The sequence below is a fragment of the Protopterus annectens genome, chromosome 11.part0 (assembly GCF_019279795.1).
Source record: "Protopterus annectens isolate FY-2018-M chromosome 11.part0, PAN1.0, whole genome shotgun sequence".
Classification (NCBI taxonomy): domain Eukaryota; kingdom Metazoa; phylum Chordata; order Ceratodontiformes; family Protopteridae; genus Protopterus; species Protopterus annectens.
The window spans coordinates 1218789787-1218811299 of NC_056745.1; the positions used below are offsets into that span (position 1 = coordinate 1218789787).

General features: G+C 37.9%; 1 protein-coding gene across 1 annotated transcript in view; it reads left to right on the plus strand.

Moving 5' to 3' along the window:
* LOC122815047 (extracellular calcium-sensing receptor-like) overlaps positions 1–21513 on the plus strand; it is a 270860-nt gene that overhangs the window by 104145 nt on the left and 145202 nt on the right. The window contains exon 6 of the mRNA XM_044087294.1: positions 18440–18661. Within this exon, the coding sequence (XP_043943229.1) occupies positions 18440–18661 (222 nt within the window). The remainder of the gene's footprint in view (positions 1–18439; positions 18662–21513) is intronic.

A 21513-nucleotide genomic window follows, 5' to 3' on the forward strand; every position in this document is an offset into this window, starting at 1 on the left:
AAGGAGGTTAGATACCCTCTGTATCCAGGAGACAAAATGAAAGGGCAGTGCAGCAGAAGACCTTGGTTTGGGATCCAGAGTCTACTATGCTGGAGGACAGAACTGTGGTCTGAGACAGAGACTTTAGAAGACAGTGAGAGATGTCAGAAGAATTAGTTTCAGACTCATGGCAATCAGAATCCAGTGTAAGAATAGGGCTGTATTCATAATATCCCATAGCAGGTTGTGATACTCAGTAAAAGAGTACATTTAAGCAGTAGTTGCAATACTTACTAGATAAAGCAGGACAAACTGGTGTCGATAATGGGAGACATGAATACACATATCAGAACAGGATATAAGGCCTGGCTGGATCCACATGGGTGGAACAGCAGGAATAATGAAGGAGAGCCCATTCCAGACTCCTGTTTGGCAAATGTTTGAAAGTATCCAATGCATGAATCAGCAAGAGTGTTCTAAAATCATGCATGAGAGTGGCCAACATAAAACTCAGGTAGACTTCCTCCTAGTAAGGAAAGAGCAATGGGGTAGAATCAGTGATTGCAAAGTGCATCCCCAGTGAACCAGTTAGAGTTGTTCTAGTTGCCACAATCAGCTACAAGCTGTGGTCAGAGAAAGCTACAAGGTCAGCAGAGATTAGGCTGAAAACCTGGAAGCTGACTGGAGAGAATGCAGAAGAGGAACTAGTCAGAGTTCTAGCATCTCAGAAAGGAGAAAGTAGGTGAAGTTGAAGAAGAATTGCAGCACCAAAAGCCAGCATGTATAAGGGCTATGGAGCAGATATGAGGCCAAGCCAGGTATGGAAATAAGGTACATAAGAAAAGCTGGTGGTGTAATGCAGCTGTCTAAACCCTGTTGTTATACTTGTGTATTATCTGCCGAATCTTTGCACTTTTATCTACTTTGAAGTGCTGTTGTTTCTAGTACTGTGTTCTGCACTTCTGCCTGCTGCTAAGTGTTTGCTGTTTAGATTTGCTTAATTGCTGCACTTTGGGCTTCATTTTAGTGGTTTAAACTTGGAAAAGTTAGGTCTGCCTCTAGTGGGAGTAGATAATAGCCTGGTCTCTTCTATACTAAGAATCACTGAGGAAACCATAGAGTGTTCTTGTTGTGATTGGCCAATAGGCACTAGGGCAGGAACATCCTTGACCTATTCTTCATAATATGGGGCAGGTTAAAACACCCCTGAATGTATTATCCTCACTGGTCAGGTTGGATCATAAAGCTGTCACCTTCAAAATAAAAATAAAACTTGGATACCAGCTAACCAAGGGTACATTTTAGGAGTTATTCCAAGGTAATTTCCCATTATTAAGTGACAGTCAGGCAAAATTTCAGGTATTCCCAAGCCCAGGAAACACTGCCACATATGAGGAATTGCTTACAAAACCCCTTTACAATCATAGATACAGATGCTCAGAGACAGTGGTATCTACCCAAAATAAGCACAGGACAGATTCAAAAAACAAGCCACATTAGTGGCAACAAGTTTATAACAAAAGGAATAAAATCATGACCAAAAATAGGAGGTGCAATGCCTATTAAGGTAATAATTACCCCATCCAACTAAATAAGCAGCTCATGGGGCTAATTAAGTCTACCAAATCCAAATTTGAAGCAAAATGACAATCACAGGGCAGTCTTCAGTGATGTCACAGCCTCAAAGGCAATGCACAACAATGTGCTAAAGTAATTGTAAATGGAGTCATCAATACTGAGCTGAAGGATATAGCAAATCTACTGGCCAATACATTCAGCTCCAATTTTGGCTTCTTTCTCCCCAGATATCTCTCATGAAATACCTCTAACCTGAACTCCCCTGACTATAACTAAAGAAGAAGTAGTCAGTGCACTCTACAAGACTAAAAATATTGCATCAATGGGCCCCAGTAACATCTCAGGATGATTCCTTAATAGCACAGAATGTGATCTATCCAGCCCCCTAGAATCACTTTTTAATTGTAGCCTCCAAACAGCCTTTATGACAAATGAATGGAGTATTGCAACTGTTATCCCTGTGTGCAAGCATAGGCCATACATGGACCTCAGTAACTACTGACCCATAAGCCTGACTAGTCTCATATATAAAGTCATGGAAAGAATCATCATGAATATGATAGATAAAAACATAAGAATACTTCATTCATTGGCTCCCACCCAGTTTTGTTTCTTCCATGGCACGTCATGCCTACTCAACCTGGTGGACTACTTTGAGAAGGACACCAAGACAAAGAATGAGGGTGAAATGGTGCACTTTGCCTACTTCAACCTGGCAAATGCACTTTACACAATGTCCTAGTTAGGCATTGTAGATAAATTCACAAAATTAGTTATCAGTCCATATGCTACCCACTAAGTAGCCACCTTGCTCACAGATAGGACCCACAAAATCAGAATAGGTATATCTACCTCCATAAAAAGGCAAGTCACCAGATTTGCCCCTCAGGGATTGTTGCTTGGGTCACTCCTTTTTAGCATCTACTTCTCTGATATCAAGGCTAATTTCAAAGGTCTTTGGTTGACCAAGTTTTCAATTCATTGAATCACCCAAAGATGCATACCCTCCAAGAAGACCTAACACAGATCAATAAATGATGCCAGAGCCATAGTCTAAAACATATCAAGAAATGTATTATGATATCCTTTGGAAAAGTTGCTACCACTGGAAATAAACACATTGATAATGCACCCCTAAGAGTAGACCCAGTTGTCAAGGATTTGGGAGCACATGTAGACAGTGACTTGTCCTTTGACCATCATGTGTCTGCTGTAGTAAGGAAATCTTTCTATGTTGAGCAATGTATAAGCAAGGGTTTGGCATACAGTTCCAGAGATGTCATTGTTCTGTTGTAGTCTTAGTTCATTAGACCAGACATTAAGTACAATACCCCTTTGTTAAATACCTGACCTGGCACATACATCAAGTGGAGTGTCCACAAAGGTTCCTCACAGAAAAAAAATGCAACTTATATGTGGAACAGACCAGAAATATGAGGTAAAATCAGGGAGAGCTGATCACTCTAAAGGCAGGAGAAGTTGTAATTACAACTGCTGGCAAGCAGAGTCACCTGCAAGGAGAGTTTAAACTCTTCAAGAAGATGCTAATCCACCACGAAGGAAATCAAGGGAAAAATACCAATCTTCTCCATTCCCTGCATAGTTAAAGCTGCACACTGAACACTGAAACACAGAAGTTATTCTTTAGACTGCATGGGCTTCTCAGCATATATTGCCTTACTTCATTGGTGTGTCTAAAGGGAAGTCAAGTCTGATGATCCAATCAGATGCAAGATCTGAATAAAATGTGGAGTACTAGAAGCACACGCAAATATACTTCAAAATTGATTTACAAAAACATAGAACCAGATAATGTATTTTATTTTCAGATAATCCTAGAAAACAACAGATACTGAGCAGCTAGCCATGGGTTCCTTGGAGCTCTAGATCTGGGGTAGCCATACGAATCACCTCTATTATAATCAGCCACTTACTGCATGCCACCACAACTTGATACTAGATGCAGGACAGGAAGCAGTGTTTATAGTTATTAATTGGTGCTTTTTTGAATAATTCTGCTGCTCCCAGCATCTTTGCTTCTTGTAACTGCAGAAATTCCAAAATACCTTTTGGCTTTTGTAGTGATGCACAACTTGCTGCCTGTCTAATGCACCTCAAACTGTGACTCATGACCTGCTTTCAGAAGCTGACATTTGTGTCTCATTAGTGCACAGTAGACTGCATGCCTTCGTTTGCTTGTCATTATGCCATCATTTATACAAAACATTGCCTACAATGTTTCCCTTGCTGTTCATAAGTTCATAGGTTCATAGATGGTTACTAGGCTAATGGCCCTAGAGCCCTTACAAGCTTAACCATCTTTATCCTGAGTTGCCCCAATTCTCCTTTGTTAGTTGAGTGACATTTGAAGAGAGGGGAGCCTATATTCAATACCAGCTGGCCCTGTCCATGAAGGACATTGGAGCCATCCCTGGAGTGAATTTGTGTTCTCCCATCCATTTATCTTGGTTGCATTTGAAGAGGGTGAGGGAAGAGCTCTGTTTCACATGAATTGGTCGTCTATTCCAGAGGACTGGCAGTCTTTGGGAGATGTACCTGTCTTTCCAGCATGTTCTGTTCATGTCACAGACTAAGTTAAGATCCCTTGAGTTAGTGACTCTTGTGCCATTTGATTTGCGAATGTGCAGCATTTCCATTAGGGCAGGGTCAGAGACTAATCTGTAGAACAGACACAGGTTGCTTCATAGCAGCCTATAGGATACAGATTACAGTGACAGAGCTTTTAGTTTTTCCATGTAGACTTTGGTTTGGAAGCCCTGTATTTTCCTGGTGAGAAACCTCTGGGGTCTCTCCAGTTGTTGCAGGTGTCTGGTGAAGTACATGCAAAATGGGGCATTGTACTCAATTATTAGTCTAGCAAAGTATAATGGAGTTATAACTTCCCTAGATTTGGATGTGATGCACCCAGTTTGCAATCATCAGTGAAGCTGGTCAACCATAGGCCATCTGGGTTACCCTGGACTTCCAAGAAATAAATTCAAAACAGTAAAGAGCCCAGCACAGAACTCTGTGGTATGCCACTGGTGACTGGTCTACTGCTCCAAGTGAAGTCACAAACTTTGACAGTATGTTTTTTATCAGTGAGCCAGTTGGCTACCCATCTGAGGACATAAGGATTAATACCCAGTTGAGAGAGTTTCTCTATAATACCTGAGTAGAGGATTGTGTCAAATGCCTTGGCTAGGTAAAGGTAGGCAGTATGCACTGTCTTTCCCTCTTCCAGGGTTTTTGTGACTTTCTTAAAGAAGTTCATCAGGTTTAACAAGCATGATCTACCCTTAACGAATCCAAACTGGGTTGGGTCTAGAGTTTGGAGATCACCCATGTCCTTGTTAATTAGGTCCATAATGATTCTTTCCATGGCCTTGCATATTAGACTAGTTAGGCTTATAGGTCTATAGTTCCCAGGGTCATTTGATGGCCCCCTCTGTGCAGGGGGATTGCTGTTGCTCTCCTCCATTTCACTGGAACATAATCAGTTCTTAGTCTGTAGTTAAAGAGGGCACCAATGGGTCCACTAGGTCATGTTTAGATTGTTTAATAGGCAACCAGGGATGTAATCTGGTCTCATTGAAGTCATGTTTTTGGCCTTGGAAAACACAGATATGACCTGTTCTCTAGAGATAGAATGGTGAGGAATAGTGATAGGTATGCTTTGGGGTATAGTTGGCAGGAACAGCACCACATCTGCAGTTAGCAGGTTGGAAATTTCTTCCGGTATAGTATGAGTGGTACCATCCACTACCAGTTCAGCTCATAGCTGGGCATTCCCCTTTCAGATTTCAGCTGTAGTTAAAGAATGCCTTATGATTACCCTTAGCTAGGGATGCTATTTTAGATTTGTGATTAGCTTTGGAGGACTTGACAGGATTTCTTAGGTTCATAGGTATTTACTAGACTAATGACCACAAGGGCCTTTTTAAGCCTAGCCATGCATTCCAAATCCTTGGTAAGTTCTGGTATCCTTAATAAATGTGAGCAGGAGCTTGAGAGATGAAACATTTTCAAGCAGGGGCCTAGGAGAAAAAAACATTTACAGGTTTCCTGTGCCCATTAGAGACATAGGTTCCAAGCCAGGGATGATTTTCCTGTTCCTCATCCAATTGTCCAAGTTACACTTGAATTGATTTAGGGAGGAACTCTGCTTCACATGGATGGAGAGCCTGTTCCAGAGACAGGGTAGTCTCTGAGATAGGGTGTACTTTAGATCGATGAAAAGTCAAAATGTTAAACGGTTACATGAGCGTAAATGCAGGAACTCCATGTTTATTTTTTGGATCACAATACAGTGAGGATCGGAATAGTTGCCCTTTCCTCACTGTATTGGGATCTTGGAGTTGGAATATATATTTAGTGGTGATGTGGGGGGTGCAGCCTCCCACAATAGCGATTTCGAATTTCTGCATTTACGCTCATGTGAGCGTTCATTTTAATTTTTCGTCTATATAATATAGACCCTCTGGGATACATACCGTTCTCTTGTGCAGGTCCTATTTATATCACAGGCAAGGTTTAAGTCTTTAGAATGGGTAATTCTGGTGCTGTTTGTTTTGCTAATATGCATAAGGTCCATCAGAGTCGGATCTGACATTGACCTGTATAGCAAGCATAGATTTCTCCTCAAGAGCCTGTAGGAAACAGAATGCAGAGATAGGGCCTTGAGGCAGTCTGCATAGCACATTTTACTTACGGCCTGTATTCTTTTAGTGAGGAACCTCGGTGGACATTCCATTTGTTGGATATGCCTTCTTAAGTACATACCAAGGGAGGCATTGGACTCAATGATAGGTCTGATGAATGCTGAATATAATAGAACAATGACTTCCTGAACCTAGATGCCATAACTTTGTTTATAAGTTGAGCAACATAGGATGATTTCCTTACTACTGTAGACACATGATCATCAAAGGCTAGATTACTGCCTATGTGTCCCTGACTTCTGCATCAGATTTAAGGGGTATGTTGTCAATATGATAGTTACCTGGGTTGGATGACTTCCCAAAGGATACTATTATGCATTTCTTGGCATTTAATTTTAGTCCATGACTCTGACATTAGTTGTTTGTGTCAGCCCTTCCTAGAGAACATTTGTGTCAGTGTGGGATTTGCAGCTGACCATAAATTTGGTACTATCATAAATCCTGCAGAGGACACCAAGATCCTCGAAGAGGGCTCTTACCAAACAAATATCTGGTGTCTTAACCAAGGACTAAAACTAAATGGCAAGAAAGGTAGTTTAGTCTCTTTTGGTAAACATGACATCTCCTGTCACTATCACATCAACAATGCACCTCAGAAAATTGATTTGACAGTAATCTGGGGACCTATGTGGACCACAAGCTGTCCTTTAGTAGTCATGTATCCACTATTGTAAAAAGGTCTTTTTTCATTGTGCAACTTATTTGTAACTGTATGTTGTCCAGGTCCAAGGATGTGATCATTTAACTGTACTCTGTACTTATTAGAATGAACATTATGTATAATGCCCCTTTCGATATGTCCCTGTCCAAAACTTAACATAACTTGAATAATCAGCTTTTTCTTCTCTCACAAAGAAAAACATGGACATAAATCATAAAAACTGCACTGATCATCTAAAAACCTTCTCCCTTTTCTCAGTATCATATAAGCTACCGAGGGATGATCTCTGCCTTATGTACACATCCTCAGCAGACTCTGTCCTCTATGACATCCTGTATATCTGTAAGTGCAATGGGGAATAAATACCCAGTCAAAAGATCTTAAACTCTTCTGCAGCACAAATGGCATATGTTGGAGGGATATATATGAATCACAGAAAATACCACTTCTATGGAGCAATCTGTCTTTCTAAATAAAGTAAAGTACTTCAAGGGTTTCCCATGGATCAGTGGACTAATAAGCACCTATGACTCCATGAACCTATTCATATTCAAAGACTGATATACTCCTTTGGGCTAGAGAACCCTTATTTTAAAGCACTAACTTATTGTCCTTACTTGTCAACTACTTTAGATATCTTGTTTCTGAAACTGTCAACCTTTCTGTTTGTTGTTGTACATTAATATATTATCTGCTTGCTTTCAGTTAATGTACTTGCCACTTTAAAATGTTATTAATCCCTGCACACGGTGCACCCTGTTTAACATTTCTCCTTTAATCTCATTAGAAATCTCAGATGTTTAATTCCTGCACATGTTGCACCTTGTTTAACATTTTTCCTTTAATCTCATTAGAAATCTCAGATTTTGCAGCTATTTTAAAAAGAACAAAATTGTTAAGTGTCCAAAAGGGGCATTCCTTCATCTCTTTCCCCTTGTAATCCATCAAAGATTGCCACTGGGTAAGGTTTACTGCTCTAAGCCCTGCCTCTGACTATAGCAGGAGAGTAAGCTGTTTACAAAAAGCAAGAGTATAGCTATCAAAAACCTAATGTTACAATACCCATGTCTAACTTTATACATTTTTGACTGAATATTTCCAACATATAATACACATTATTGACTTAATGTTTCCTACATATAATAAATTAGTTTACTTTTTCATTCATAATTTTTAATGTTTTCAACACTTTGTTTTTAATGGAGTCTCTCATTAACATAGGAGTTCCACTTGCCTGCAGCTAGCCACTTAAGCATCTTGCTTGTAAAGCTGTCAGTCTATAACTGTGTTCCTAAACATGATTTCAGTAGGAATACGTGCACCTTAAACTTATATTCATTTTTGTACCTGGTGCTCAGTTTTAACATTCTTCCTTTAACTTCATTAGAAAGCTCAAATGTTGCATCTAATTTGAAAAGGTCAGGCTTGTTAAGTTCCTACACAAGGCATTCCATTGCCTCCTTTCCCCTTGTAATCCATCATAGTTTGTCAATAAGTAAGGATTACATAAAGCACTAATGCAGTAGCCACTAAGCCTACAATTGTAGTCACCAGGCCTAAATGTATCCATTATTGTCTAAATTTTTCTATCATGTAAAATACTAGTATCAGTTTTTACTCTTGTTTTACCTCATTCTGCAGTACTAAAGGAGCTTTAATAGAAGCAAACAACACAGTTTGCAGTTTGAAAAAAAAAATGGCACTTCTATCAGGCTGTGTCCAATATAATGCCTCTTCCCGCCAAGTTAAGACCAAACTCTCCTTTTTATGCAAAATTTAAAATATCTTACTTATATTTTACAGTGACATTAATGAAATTATTATGTGTTCATGGGTGTTTACTGATATTAATGTTTTTAAAGTTTCATTCAGGGCGCAAATCACATTTTAGTTATCATTTTTCATATAAGCATATGTCCATACCTTTTAGCTACTGTCCTCACTTCATGTTTTCAGTGCATTATTTTTTATGGAATCTGTCATATTTTTGAAAAAACAAATGTTTTATTTCCTTTGTTTTATCCATCATTTTCTTTTGTTAAACAGGAGAAGGCTCTGCAGGAAATCTCTCTGTTGAAGTTCCTACAGTTTGCTTTTCTGCATTTGTTGACTGGTTCCTTGGTCCTTCACTAATGATCTCACTTCCATTTTGTCTTTTTTTTTTCTGTTCGTCAGTTCACCACATGCTTTAAGTGTTTAACCTCAATGAGTAGAAACCCTACGTAATGCAGGATACAATAACTTGAACTGGCATTTCATTTCTCTACAGAATTTTATAGAGAAGGTAAAGCATTCCCAAAAGTTGTTATCCATTTTTAAAATTGCTCTCTTTTCCCACAAAATAGAAAGAAATAATTTCTTCTTTTAAATAGTATGTCTGCAGGTTAATTGATATAGGTTTCAACTGCTTTCTAAGTCTCAGTTTAGAAATATTCAGTGTATGTAATCTTTCTATTTTAATTTCAGAGATAGAAAGTCTACTCCATGTGCTGAGGCATTTTCTCACAAAACACTGGCAGTCAGTTTTTTCTGCCATCTGTTCATATTTTATTTGTCCTACCATTTTTTTTTATTTCCTTTCCAGCAGTTTCTGTGCCAGTGATTTCCTTTGGATGTCTGGTCAAAATATTTATTTCTCGCAGTCTTCCTTTGTTTGTTTTGTCGATGCACTCCAACAAGGTTCATTTGGTTAATCTTACTCTCTGTGGTAACTGAGGAAATGTCTCCTTCAACTACATTACAGTGTGCTTTTCCTGCCTTTTCTGAACACTGCATTCAGTCCTGCTATGTGTTTTCATAAATGTTTTTTCTTTTATTTCATTTTTTTATTTCTTTGCTGACCTTCTAGATGTCCAAGGTACTTCAACGACTGAATTTTATTAACAGTTTATAGTTATTTGCAGGTTTTTGCTCTTTTTAATAATTCTCTACCCAGAGGTCTGTTTTAGTGGTTCATACTACTGTCACCATTATCTTATAATCCTTGAAATTAACATTTTTGGTTATTTTTTATGTAAGGAATACAACATGATCCAGAGATAAATGTTGTTATTCTATTTGAAAAATGAGTCGCATAGTCATTACCATATGTTTTCTAAAGTATTTTGTAATGTAAATACTAATGCAATTCAAGCCATATATTACATATCATCATACCTCTCAACCTCTCAGCTCATGAATTCTGGGCAAAGAAAAATAATGGGGGGCAAAGACCTAAAGTTAGAGACATATCTTGAATATAACACGTATTGTTTGACCCTCCCCACACCAACTCAGTAATGACTTAGTAATCTAACCCTAACCCTAACCTTAATGCTGCCCCTTCTCTCAACCCTAACCCTACAACTTACCTTCATAGGTTCATAGGTGAGTATTAGGCTAATGAGCCTGGAGCCTTTACAAGCCTAGCCCATAGGATTACCTTGGCATTGTGCCACCTGACCTTAGCTCCCAGTGCCTCTGTCGAGTACAGCCACTGGAGTGATTCCCCATGATGAATTTTCTGTCTCCTATCCACTCATCAAGATTTCTCTTGAAGAGGGCCAGTGAGGTGCTCTGTTTGACATGTATGGGAAGTCTATTCCATAGCATGGGCAGTCTCTGGTTTATGAACCTGTCCCTCCAGCTTGTTCTGTTGATTGTGGTAATGAGGTTAAGGTCTCTGGAGCATGTGGTGCGGAGGGATTGGGATTTCTTTAGATGTAGCATTTCTAACAGAGCTGGGTCAGACATGGATTTGAAGTCAAGCAGAGGTCGCCTCTAAGTAGGTGATATGAGATAAAGAATAGTTTTTTTGAGACTGTCCAAATAGGACAAGTATTTAAGGCATAGGATCCTCATTGTGAGGTACTTTTGCTGCCTCTCCAGTTGTTGCAGGTGTCTAGTAAGGTACATGCCAAATGGGGCATTTTTCTCAATGATTGGCTTAATGAGGGAAGAGTATAGGGAGACAATGATCTCTTTCTTCCTGAATGCAAAACCCTTAGTAATGAGATACGTTACATAGAAGGACTTTCTGACCACAGTGGCAATGTGGTGGTCAAAAGAGAGGTTGCTGTCAACCTGTGTTCCCAGATCTCTTATAACTCCTTCTGTGTTCAGTGGGCTACCATCAATGTGTTAATTCATGGGAACCAGGTTTTTCTCAAAGGGTATGATGACACATTTTTTGGCATTGAGCTTAAGGCCATGATTCTGACACCAGTTGTTGGTCTCAGTGAGGCCTTTCTGTAACATGTCAACATCACTTGAGGAGTTAATAATAGCTCCCAACTTGCAATAATCTGTGAACTTTGTCAGCCAGAGTCCCTTCGTGTTGGTCTGGACTTCAGAGAAGTAGATACCAAACAGGAGGGGACCCAGGACTGAACCCTGTGGGACTCCACTTGTGACAGGTTGGCAGTCTGACTTGGAGTCAACTACTATCATATTGTGGGTTCTATCTGTGAGCCTGTTTGCAACCCACCTAGTGATAGAGGGGTTGATGCCTAGCTTAGTGAATTTTTCTATGATTTCTGAGTGGGGAACGGTATCAATGGCCTTGGCCAGATCAAGGTAGGCTGTATGAACCACCTTGTCTTCATCCACAGCTCTGGTGACTGACTCAAAGAAGTCAACCAGGTTGAGCAGGCATGATCTACACTTCACAAAACCAAACTGTGTGGGATCCAGAGTATGGAGATTCCCTATATCCTTATTTATTAGGTCCATGATGATGCGTTCCATTGATTTCCATATCAGACTTGTCAGGCTAATGGGGCAATAGTTCCCACGGTCTGTAGTCACTCATCTTTTGTGGAGAGGGATGACTGTAGCAGTGCACCATTCGGTAGGGACAAAGCCTAAGATGAGGCTGTGATTGAACAGGGCATGCACATGAGGTGCTAGTTCACTCTGTAGTTCATGTAGAACACAGCCAGGGATATTGTCAGGTCCCATAGAAGCTGTATTCTTGGCCTTGGACAGTGCTGTTTTAAACCTGTGCAACAGTAATACTGGGTGCTTGTCACTCTGCTGGTATTGTGATTGGTCCTTTGGTTGGGGAAAGAGGGGTAACGTTGGCAATGAATCTGTCAGCCAGTATACTGGCAATATCTGTTGGCTCGGTATAGGAGGTACCATTGTGCAGTAGCTCAGAGCAAATCTGGATATTGTCATGGATATTCTTTGCATAACTATAGAAGGCCTTGTGGTTGTCCTTACTATCTGCTGCAATTCTGTTTTCATAGCTAGTTTTAAAGGATTTGATGAGGAATCTCAACTTTTTGTTGAGGCTGATAAGGGAGGTTTTCCAGTCTTGGGACTTCACCTTATTCCACATCAGTTTCCTCCTTCTGTTGTAGAGTTTGTTTATGGCAGGGGACCACCTGATTGTCTTCCTTTTTTTTGGAGGAGAGTATCTTGGTTCTATTGGGTATTGCGAGATCCATGCATTTGTATATGTGTTCGTACAGTGCATTGGTGTATGATTCGGCGGTCATGCAACTATTCTCCATTTGCATGGGTGCTGTGAAGTTAGCCACCTCTGTTTTTAAGAGCCCAAAGTTAGCTTTGGAGAAGTTTTTCATGGTGGTTACCTTTGTGGGTGTGGGGGGTGGGAGGGATGTGGATTTCCATGGTGATTAATTTGTGGTCGGATCTAACCAGGGAGGAGTTGACTACTGGTTTAGAGCAATGGTTTCCCATGTTAGTAATGACCAGGTCAAGGATGTTGCTACCTCTAGTGGGGTAAGAAGGAGCTGGTCCAGGACATTGGAATTAATGGTTCCAGGAAACAGTGGGCAAGTGTATTGGTGCATGAGTAGTTTTCCCAGTTAATGGCGGGGATGGTTTGAAGCCACCCAGTATGAGAGTGTTAGGTTGGACCCTTATATTCTCCAGGGTGCTTAGGAACTTGGAGTGTGAGTCTTGGGACATGGTTGGGGACCTATAGCAGGTGACAACCTGAATTGCTGTGTTACCCAGTGTTAGTTGTACCTGAAGTATCTCTGATACGTTATGTTGGGCTACTGGTCAGGAGGTGTGCGCATCCTTTATGAATATGGAAACACCACCACCTTTAGAGCTTCAGTCCAAGTTCTGGGGCCAAAAGGTGAGGAAACCTTCCCGTAACATTGCCACTGTACATGACACACTTGGACACACATACATTCATAATCACACACAAACAACACCATATCAATCCCATAACCTAACACTGACCGTAACTCTAAAATACACAGATTCTCACACAAACATAAAACACCTATCTCTTACTCATCCCCAACAATAATCTTAACACACACACACACACACACACACACACACACACACACACACATATGTATGTATATATAAACAGGCAGTCATGTAAAATTATATTTTTCTAAGGAAAAATAAATAATCAGGAAAACTGAATGGCAGCCACTGCTAAAAACCAATGCACTGATATTGCTTACTCTTCTATCAAATATTGACAATCTATACCATGTGCATTGTGGTTATCTGTGCAGTGCTTTGAATTTTCAGCATATTGCATTTGTAAATTTATTTCAAGCAATGTTCTCCCTGTGTGTACTGTGTATATATGATGTACTATTTGTTCAGTATTCCTTTGGTGTGGTATTTTCTTTATTTCATTTAGTTATGTTATGTAGCCTGTTATACACTGGGTTATCACAATTTCTGTTTTTCATCCTGACCTACTTTAGTCACACCGACGCAGCTCTGCATTTTGAAGTTCACTGTCAAATGCATACTTTTACACAAAGTGTACCTCACGTCTGTGAAAAGCAACCAGCCCCAGGCACTGCAACATTTTGCCGAGCATTCTCTTTTCACACAATGCACTAAGATTTTTCTGTAGCTGGATTTAAAGGAAAATTAATTGCACCAAAATGGTGGAATTCTTAATTCAAATGGAAACTCTTTAAAGCCAAAATTGAATGCATTATTTGCAATGTTGTCAGCAGAGTAAAACATCTTAATATTTTGTCAAAGAGAAAATTAACTCGTGAGTGATTAGAAATCTAGGCAAAATACTAATTCCCATCTCACAGCTTTAGAGTGTGTATTTGTTTATAAAGCATGCAATAGCCTTATTAATAATGAAAGTACATTTTAAATTTATAATGAATAAAAACAACACGAACAAACAAAATAAAACAAAAGCCTTGTCCTGGTCCCTTATGCCATTCTTCTTGTCAGGTAAAATAAATAAAACAAAATGCCGACTAGTATAAAAACTCACACTTTAATGGCATACAAAATAAGAAACTGGTAAGCGCTTTCGTTTACTCCAGTGTTAAACTTCATTAGACAAAGAATTAATTACGCTACTTCCTTAAATACTGACAACTTACATTTGATTGGATAAAAAACATTTATCCTCAGCCACATTGCCCTGCCTAAAAGTACACTATTGAATCATGTGTACTATATTTATTATTATCAAAATCAAATGATTATGTATAAATATACAATAGTGTATGACATTTTATATATATATATATATATATATATATATATATATATATATATATATATATATACAATTATGTATCTATATAACATTTTTGTATCTGTATAACATTATATAATGTGGGTATACTACCCAAAAACAATTTTATTTCTTTCAAGAGCTTTTAGTTTTAGGACTGGTGCAATTGAGCTACACTCACTAATGCCAGGCCAACTGTCAGCTTGTAAATATACTTGCCACTTTAACTCTTTTAACTCCAGATGAACACCCCATGCTTTCTTATCATCTATTATAACATGATCAATAGCTGCAAATCTAAAATGGTGCCCCATGTTATCACTGATATGTTTGGCTAAAGCATTATTTAAATTTTTTCTTTTTATGGCATATTCATGTTCATAAATCCTTTGACAAAATCTCCTTTCTGTTTTGCCAATATAGAATACTGAACATACATCACAGATAGCGATATATATGACTGTTTTTGAGTTACAATTATATTTCCCTTTTATTTGGTATTTTTTGCTTCTAACCATAAAACTGTCACCTAATTTTATCTTATGGCACCAAGTACATGCCCCACATCTAATCATACCATGCGTGTCATTAATGTTATCTTGTCTTCCTTCCTTAAATAAATCTTTGAAATTCAACCCCTTCCGGTATACTATAATCATCCATTCACCTAGGTGGTTTCTGATGTTTGAATCTTCTAACAATATTGGCCAATTTTTCTCAAAAATCCATCTCAAACTTTTAGAGGCCTCACTATAGGTGATAATCAATGCTTTCGAAAAAATATGAGTTATCCCTTAAGTGCCCATCTGTACTTGTTGAATTTCTGATCTTACAATTTCTTCCACTATATTGGTATTCATATTCTGACTTCTTGGTACACTATTTACTCGGGCATTATAGATAAGCTCACCAGCTTAAATATAAACCCCTATGTCACTAGATGGGTTGCAAACTGGCTCAAAGACAGAACCCACATGGTTAGAATTGCTGGAGCCATGTCAGACTCCAAACCAGTTTCAAGTGGCATCCCACAAGGCTCAGTCCTGGGACCTCTCTTGTTTGGTATATATTTCTCGGAGGTACAGGCCAACACAGGACTGTGGCTGACCAAGTTCGCAGATGACTGCAAACTGGGTGCCATAATCGACTCTCCAGCCGACACAAGCATCCTCCAAAAGGGCCTCATAGAAACAGACAACTGGTGCCAGAGCCATGGCCTCAAGCTAAACGCCAAAAAGTGTATAGTCATCCCCTCTGGCAAAAACAAAGTGCCCACAAATTACCACATAGGTGGTAATCCATTAAGTACAGAAGAAGTAATTAGGGATCTGGGGACCCAAGTTGATAGCAATCTCTCATTTGACAACCACGTGGCCAAAGTGGTTAGAAAAACATTTTATATAGCCCACCTAATCATGAAGGGATTCACATCTAGATCAGGGGAGGTCATCGTGCCGCTTTACTCATCCCTCATCAGGCCCATAATTGAATACAATGCCCCTTTTGGGATGTACCTTACCAGACACCTGCAGCAACTGGAAAGACCCCAAATGTACCTCACCAAGAGGATCAAAGGGCTTAAACAGATGCCATATGCTGCCTGGTTAAAGAAACTCCAGCTCTACTCAGTGGCATACCGCCTGCTCAGAGGCGATCTGTGCCTGACGTATAAAGCCATGTCCAACCCGGAATTAATGGACATGCTGCACCTCAGAAAATCCAAATCCCATCAAGCTACACGCTCGAGAGACTTGAACCTCAGCACTGAAATAAATAGGACATGCTGGAGGGACAGATTCATAACTCAGAGGCTCCCTTCACTCTGGAATAAAATCCCAGTCCAGGTTAGGCAGAGTCCCGCATTGACTCTCTTCAAGAGGAATCTTGATGAGTGGATGGGAGATCGTAGGTTTACCCTGGGTATCACTTCTGTGTCACTGCTAGACAGAGGCACAGTATACTAACCTCGAAAAAGGGCATAGCAAAATTAATTTAAAATGGGTGGTGAAAGCCAAACACACTCTGGCTAGGCTTATAAATGCCCTAGGACAGATAGCCTAGTATGAACCTATGAACATATGAACCTATTTCTGTTGTCACTATTTAAAATAGGCCTAAAATGGCCATTTTCTCTTTTGCTTGTGACTTCCTGAATCAACTCGTCAGTAAGATCAATAGGGTATGTTCTCTTGATAAACACAGACCGCAAGGTATTACATTCATCTATAAAATCTTCCTGCCTAGTCACCATTCAAACAGGTCTTACTAATTGTCCTTTAAAAACAGATTTTTTTCTGGTAATCTGGATGTGAGCTGCTATAGTGTAGAAAGCAATTAGCATATTTTTTCTGTGTATTGTAGTTACATATCTTTAGTTAATTTCATCCTTAAATAGATGGACATCCAAATAGTCCATGTAATTAGAGTTAACATTCCAAGTGAAATGTAAAAAAGTGGTCATGTTATTAATATACTCCAAAAATTCTTCTATGACCTCCACTGGACCCTTCCATATCAAACTTATGTCATCTTGAAATCTATGATATGTTCTGATGTAATTGCAAGTGGTATCAAACACAAATTGCTTTTCCCAATAAGCCATAACTGTGTTAGCATATGCCCTCTACAAGGTGACCCCATTGCAATTCCTTTCTTCTGCAAATAATACTTATTGTTGAAAGGAATTAAATTATTTGTAAGAATTAGTTCTAAAAGTTCCATAATAAGAGTAATTTTATCATGGGGTATCCTATTACTCCAATAGCATCTCATTAACCCATTCTAATCCTATTGTTTGTGGAATGGTCACTAGGCAGGAAGATGTTATAGATGAATGTAATACCTTGCGGTATATGTTTATCAAGAGAGTGTACCCTATTGATCTTATTGATGAGTTGATTCAGGAAGTCACAAGTAAAAGAGAAAATGGCCATTTTAGGCCTATTTTAAACAGTGACAACATAAATAGTGTACCAAGAAGTCAGAATATGAACAGCAATATAGTGGAAGAAACTGTAACATCAGAAATTCAACATGTACATGGTGCCATAAAATAAAATTGGGTGACAGTTTTATGATCAGAAACATAAGAATGCCAGATAAAAGTGAAATGTAATTGTAACTCAAAAGCAGTGGTATATATCGCTATCTGTGATGTATGTTCAGTATTCTATATTGTCAAAATGGAAAGGAGATTTTGCCAAAAGATTTATGAACATGAATATGCCATAAAAAGGAAAAAAATAAAATAATATTTCAGCCAAATATATCAGTGATTACATGGGCCACCATTTTAGATTTGCAGCTATTGATCATGTTATTATAGATGATAAGAAAGCATGGGGTGTTCATCTGGAGTTGAAAGAGTTAAAGTGACAAGTACATTTACAAGCTGACAGTTGGCCGTTCATTAATGAGCATAGCTCAATTGCACCAGTCCTAAAATTAAAAGCTCTAGAAAGAAATACATTTTTTTGAGAGTAGTATACACACATTATATAATTTTATACAGATACAAAAAATTTACATATATACATAATTATATATATATATATATATATATATATATATATATATATATATGTGTGTGTATATATATAATTTCATATACTATTGTATATTTATTTATACATAATCACTTGATTTTGATAATAATAAATATAATATACATGATTCAATAGTGTACTTTTAGGCAGGGTAAGGTGGCTGAGGATGTGTTTTTTATCCAATTGAATGCAAATTGTCAGTATTTAAGGAAGTGATATAATTAATTCTTTGTTTGATGAAGTTTAACACTGGATTAAATGAAAGTGCTTACCAGTTCCTTATTTTGTATGCCATTAAAGTGTGAATTTGTATACTAGTTGGCATTTTATTTATTTTACCTGACAAGAAGAGTGGCATAAGGGACCAGGACACGACATTTTAAATTCACTCAGCTGAAATGACTAACAAGAAAAGCATGTCACAAATCAATCACCATACAATATAAATCAAAATATGTGTGTTCTATTTCCTTTTTAGTTACTTCACTATGTAAAAAATGTCCATTTTAAAGCACAAAATGGTGATGATATCTTTTTCGATTCAAATGGTGACCCACCAGCTGTTTATGATCTGCTTCTGTGGCATATTAATAGGGATGAAACATCACAGTATTTGGATATTGGTTGTTTTGATTTTAATGCCAAAGAAGTCCTGACCTTCAATAAAACAGCTTTTATTCTCACAGCTGGGGAAATAAAGGTAAGAAATGGATGTTTTATGATGTGTATTAAACTGAAATAACATAAATGATGCAGCCCAAGGTTTCCCTTCTTCATCTGTGGAAATGGCATTTTATGCAATTTTCATGGAATAATATCATTCTTCAAATTGTATTAATTCAAACAAGTAACAATGGAAGGCATTCCCATGGACCTGAACATTTTCTGAATAAAATATAAATAAAGGAGCTGATAACAAAGACCTGAGTCAGTAGGTGAAAAGCCAGAGGTGTATAATGCTTCTATTTTTAAAACACTTAATGACATATGTAGTAAAATGTTTTCCTTAAAATAATGCATCAGGTGGCACTTGATAAATTCATTTTTTCTAATGTCAGTGGTTAAAAGTGTTTGCATTTTAATATTTGAATAATGTGCAGAATTTGTCTGATTTAATATGTGCTTTACATTGTTTTGCATCAGCGACTTAAGTAAATTGTACGAGGATAGATGAAGCTTGTTCAGCTCTCACCATTTCTTGCCCTGTTGCCTGGATTTTATCCTTTGAAGTATTTTACAGACTTCTAGATAGCATATGGACAGATGATGTGTTTCTATACAGTCATTGCTAGGTCATTTGATGCTCTGGGTAGTCTTACACTGGTGACCCCAAGATAAAGGTTTTTCAAAGCTGGAGATGAAGCTGCCCCCCTTCCCACCTCAGTAATGTGTGGTAAGCCTAACCCTAACCCTGCTCCTGCCTCAACCCTAATCCCGCAACATAACTTACAAAATCCTTCCCATAATACTGCTACTATTCAGATAAAGTTGAGGCTAGTGTTCTGGTGGCAGTTTAATTTAAAGATCAGGAAAGGAACTTGTTTTCCTTTTTCAATGTTTCACTCATTCAATGTTTAAATAATTTAGCCTCATGTATGTTCGATATTTTTTTCTGTGTGTTTTGTTCAACATTAACTAAGCTCAATCATACATAAATAAATTCTGTCTCTCTCTCTGTATATATATATATATATATATATATATATATATATATATATATATATATATATAAATAAATATATATATACATTTATAGTTTTATATATACACACACACACACACACACATATAAGTAATGGAGGGTGGACAACAACCACCCATAAGAAAGTTCAGCTGTTGGCCTTCAAAAACATTTCCGGGCTCTCTTTTCTTGGTCTTTGGCTTTGAATTTTTGCTTGATTGTACTGGATTCCATTTTAATAGTTTCCATTAACTGACATGTACCCTCCCACAAGCTACTTCATACCTTTGTGTCTCACAGTTCCTTCCTTTCCTCATCCATTAGATCTCACCCTTTACTTTTTATCTAAGCATCTCCCTTCCCTGCATGATCCTGAACAATTTCCTCATTATTTCCGATCTAATCCAGTATCTCATATTTGGTAGCACACTGCAGCAAACAAACATGCACTGATGGTCCTGCCTTCCTTTTCTTTAGTGTTAATAACCTTTGCACACCTATTTCAGTGTTTCAGATAGTTTTGGTCTTATTTTTATTAAAATTTTACTTATGTGTTTGTCATACCTACCCCATGTCATACATCTGTGTTTAAACATTTGTCCCATGTTGGCACACATACAGTTCCTGTTCATGATGAGAGCAAGCCAGGTGTGACCATCAGCCAGGATCAGGAGGGACAACTCTGGAAAGAATATCTGTAAGCATTAAAGCCTGACAGGGCATTGGTTTTGTGTGCTAATCATACTTCTGTATATTGTAAGGCATTCATTTGATAGCCAAGTATATTGTGTGCCTAGGTTTGTAGTTATTATTCAACCAGCATTCTACAATATTAATAAAGACGGACATGTTTGCAGTTGTTTCAAAGCTATATTATTTTAGATTGCATTGTCTGAGTTGAAATGTATATAGTACCTGATTGTTATCATTTGAAAGGTGCACAGTCAGTGTCAATACCATTTTTTTATCTTTATGTTTCTTTTTGATAGTGTAACAGTTCTAGTAATTTGTGTTTCACGTGTTGGGAGGTAGCCGTCAGCTTGAACCATTAGGTGGAATAAATGTTGCTGCAATTGAAAACAGCATTTCTTGTGGATGACGTTTGCTGACTGTAGTTGAAGTTGTAAGTCAGATCTACTAAGTGATCCTATTTCACAATGTAGATATTTGAATCAAGAGACATACATAGCTTAGATGGATGACTAAGGGAATGTGGGCATTGTTAAAGTCATCAAATACCTCCCACAGTCCACTAAATGTGTAGATAAGATTTTCTTTCAGTTAAATACATTTCAAGTATTAGTTTTATATCTATGAACTGCAACATGGCTATCAGCTGTCCCTGATCTTCACTAACATGGTTTCTCTGTTTATTTTAGTCTAGAGTGCTTCACATTGATGTTATTACAGGAATTTTATTTTGATTGGCTTGACCTATACATGCAGATTTAGTGGCTTGTTGTCCAATCAAATGTATTGTCTTTTTCTTTCATTGTTTTAAATATATTATTATTTCAGCATTGTGATTACCAAGTATTCCACGGTAGTAAAGTGACTGAGTCATACTGTATGCAGGTAAGAGTGGAAAGGTTCAAACTCTGGTCTACAACTTTGTACTCCAAACTCTTATGTACTGTGTCAAACAGCTTTCTCTTTAATAATTGTATAAACTCATTCTAACAAGGAAAATGAAGCTAATCAAAGACTATTAATACTGTCAACAGATAAAGTTTAAGTAATTTACTCTCTGCTTTACAGAAAAATGACATTTCTAATCCATGCCATACAGACACAAGTTATACATAAGAAATGTCTTATGAGTGCTGTCTCTCAGAAATTCCATCCTTCTCTGTCAAGATTTTAATAAGATT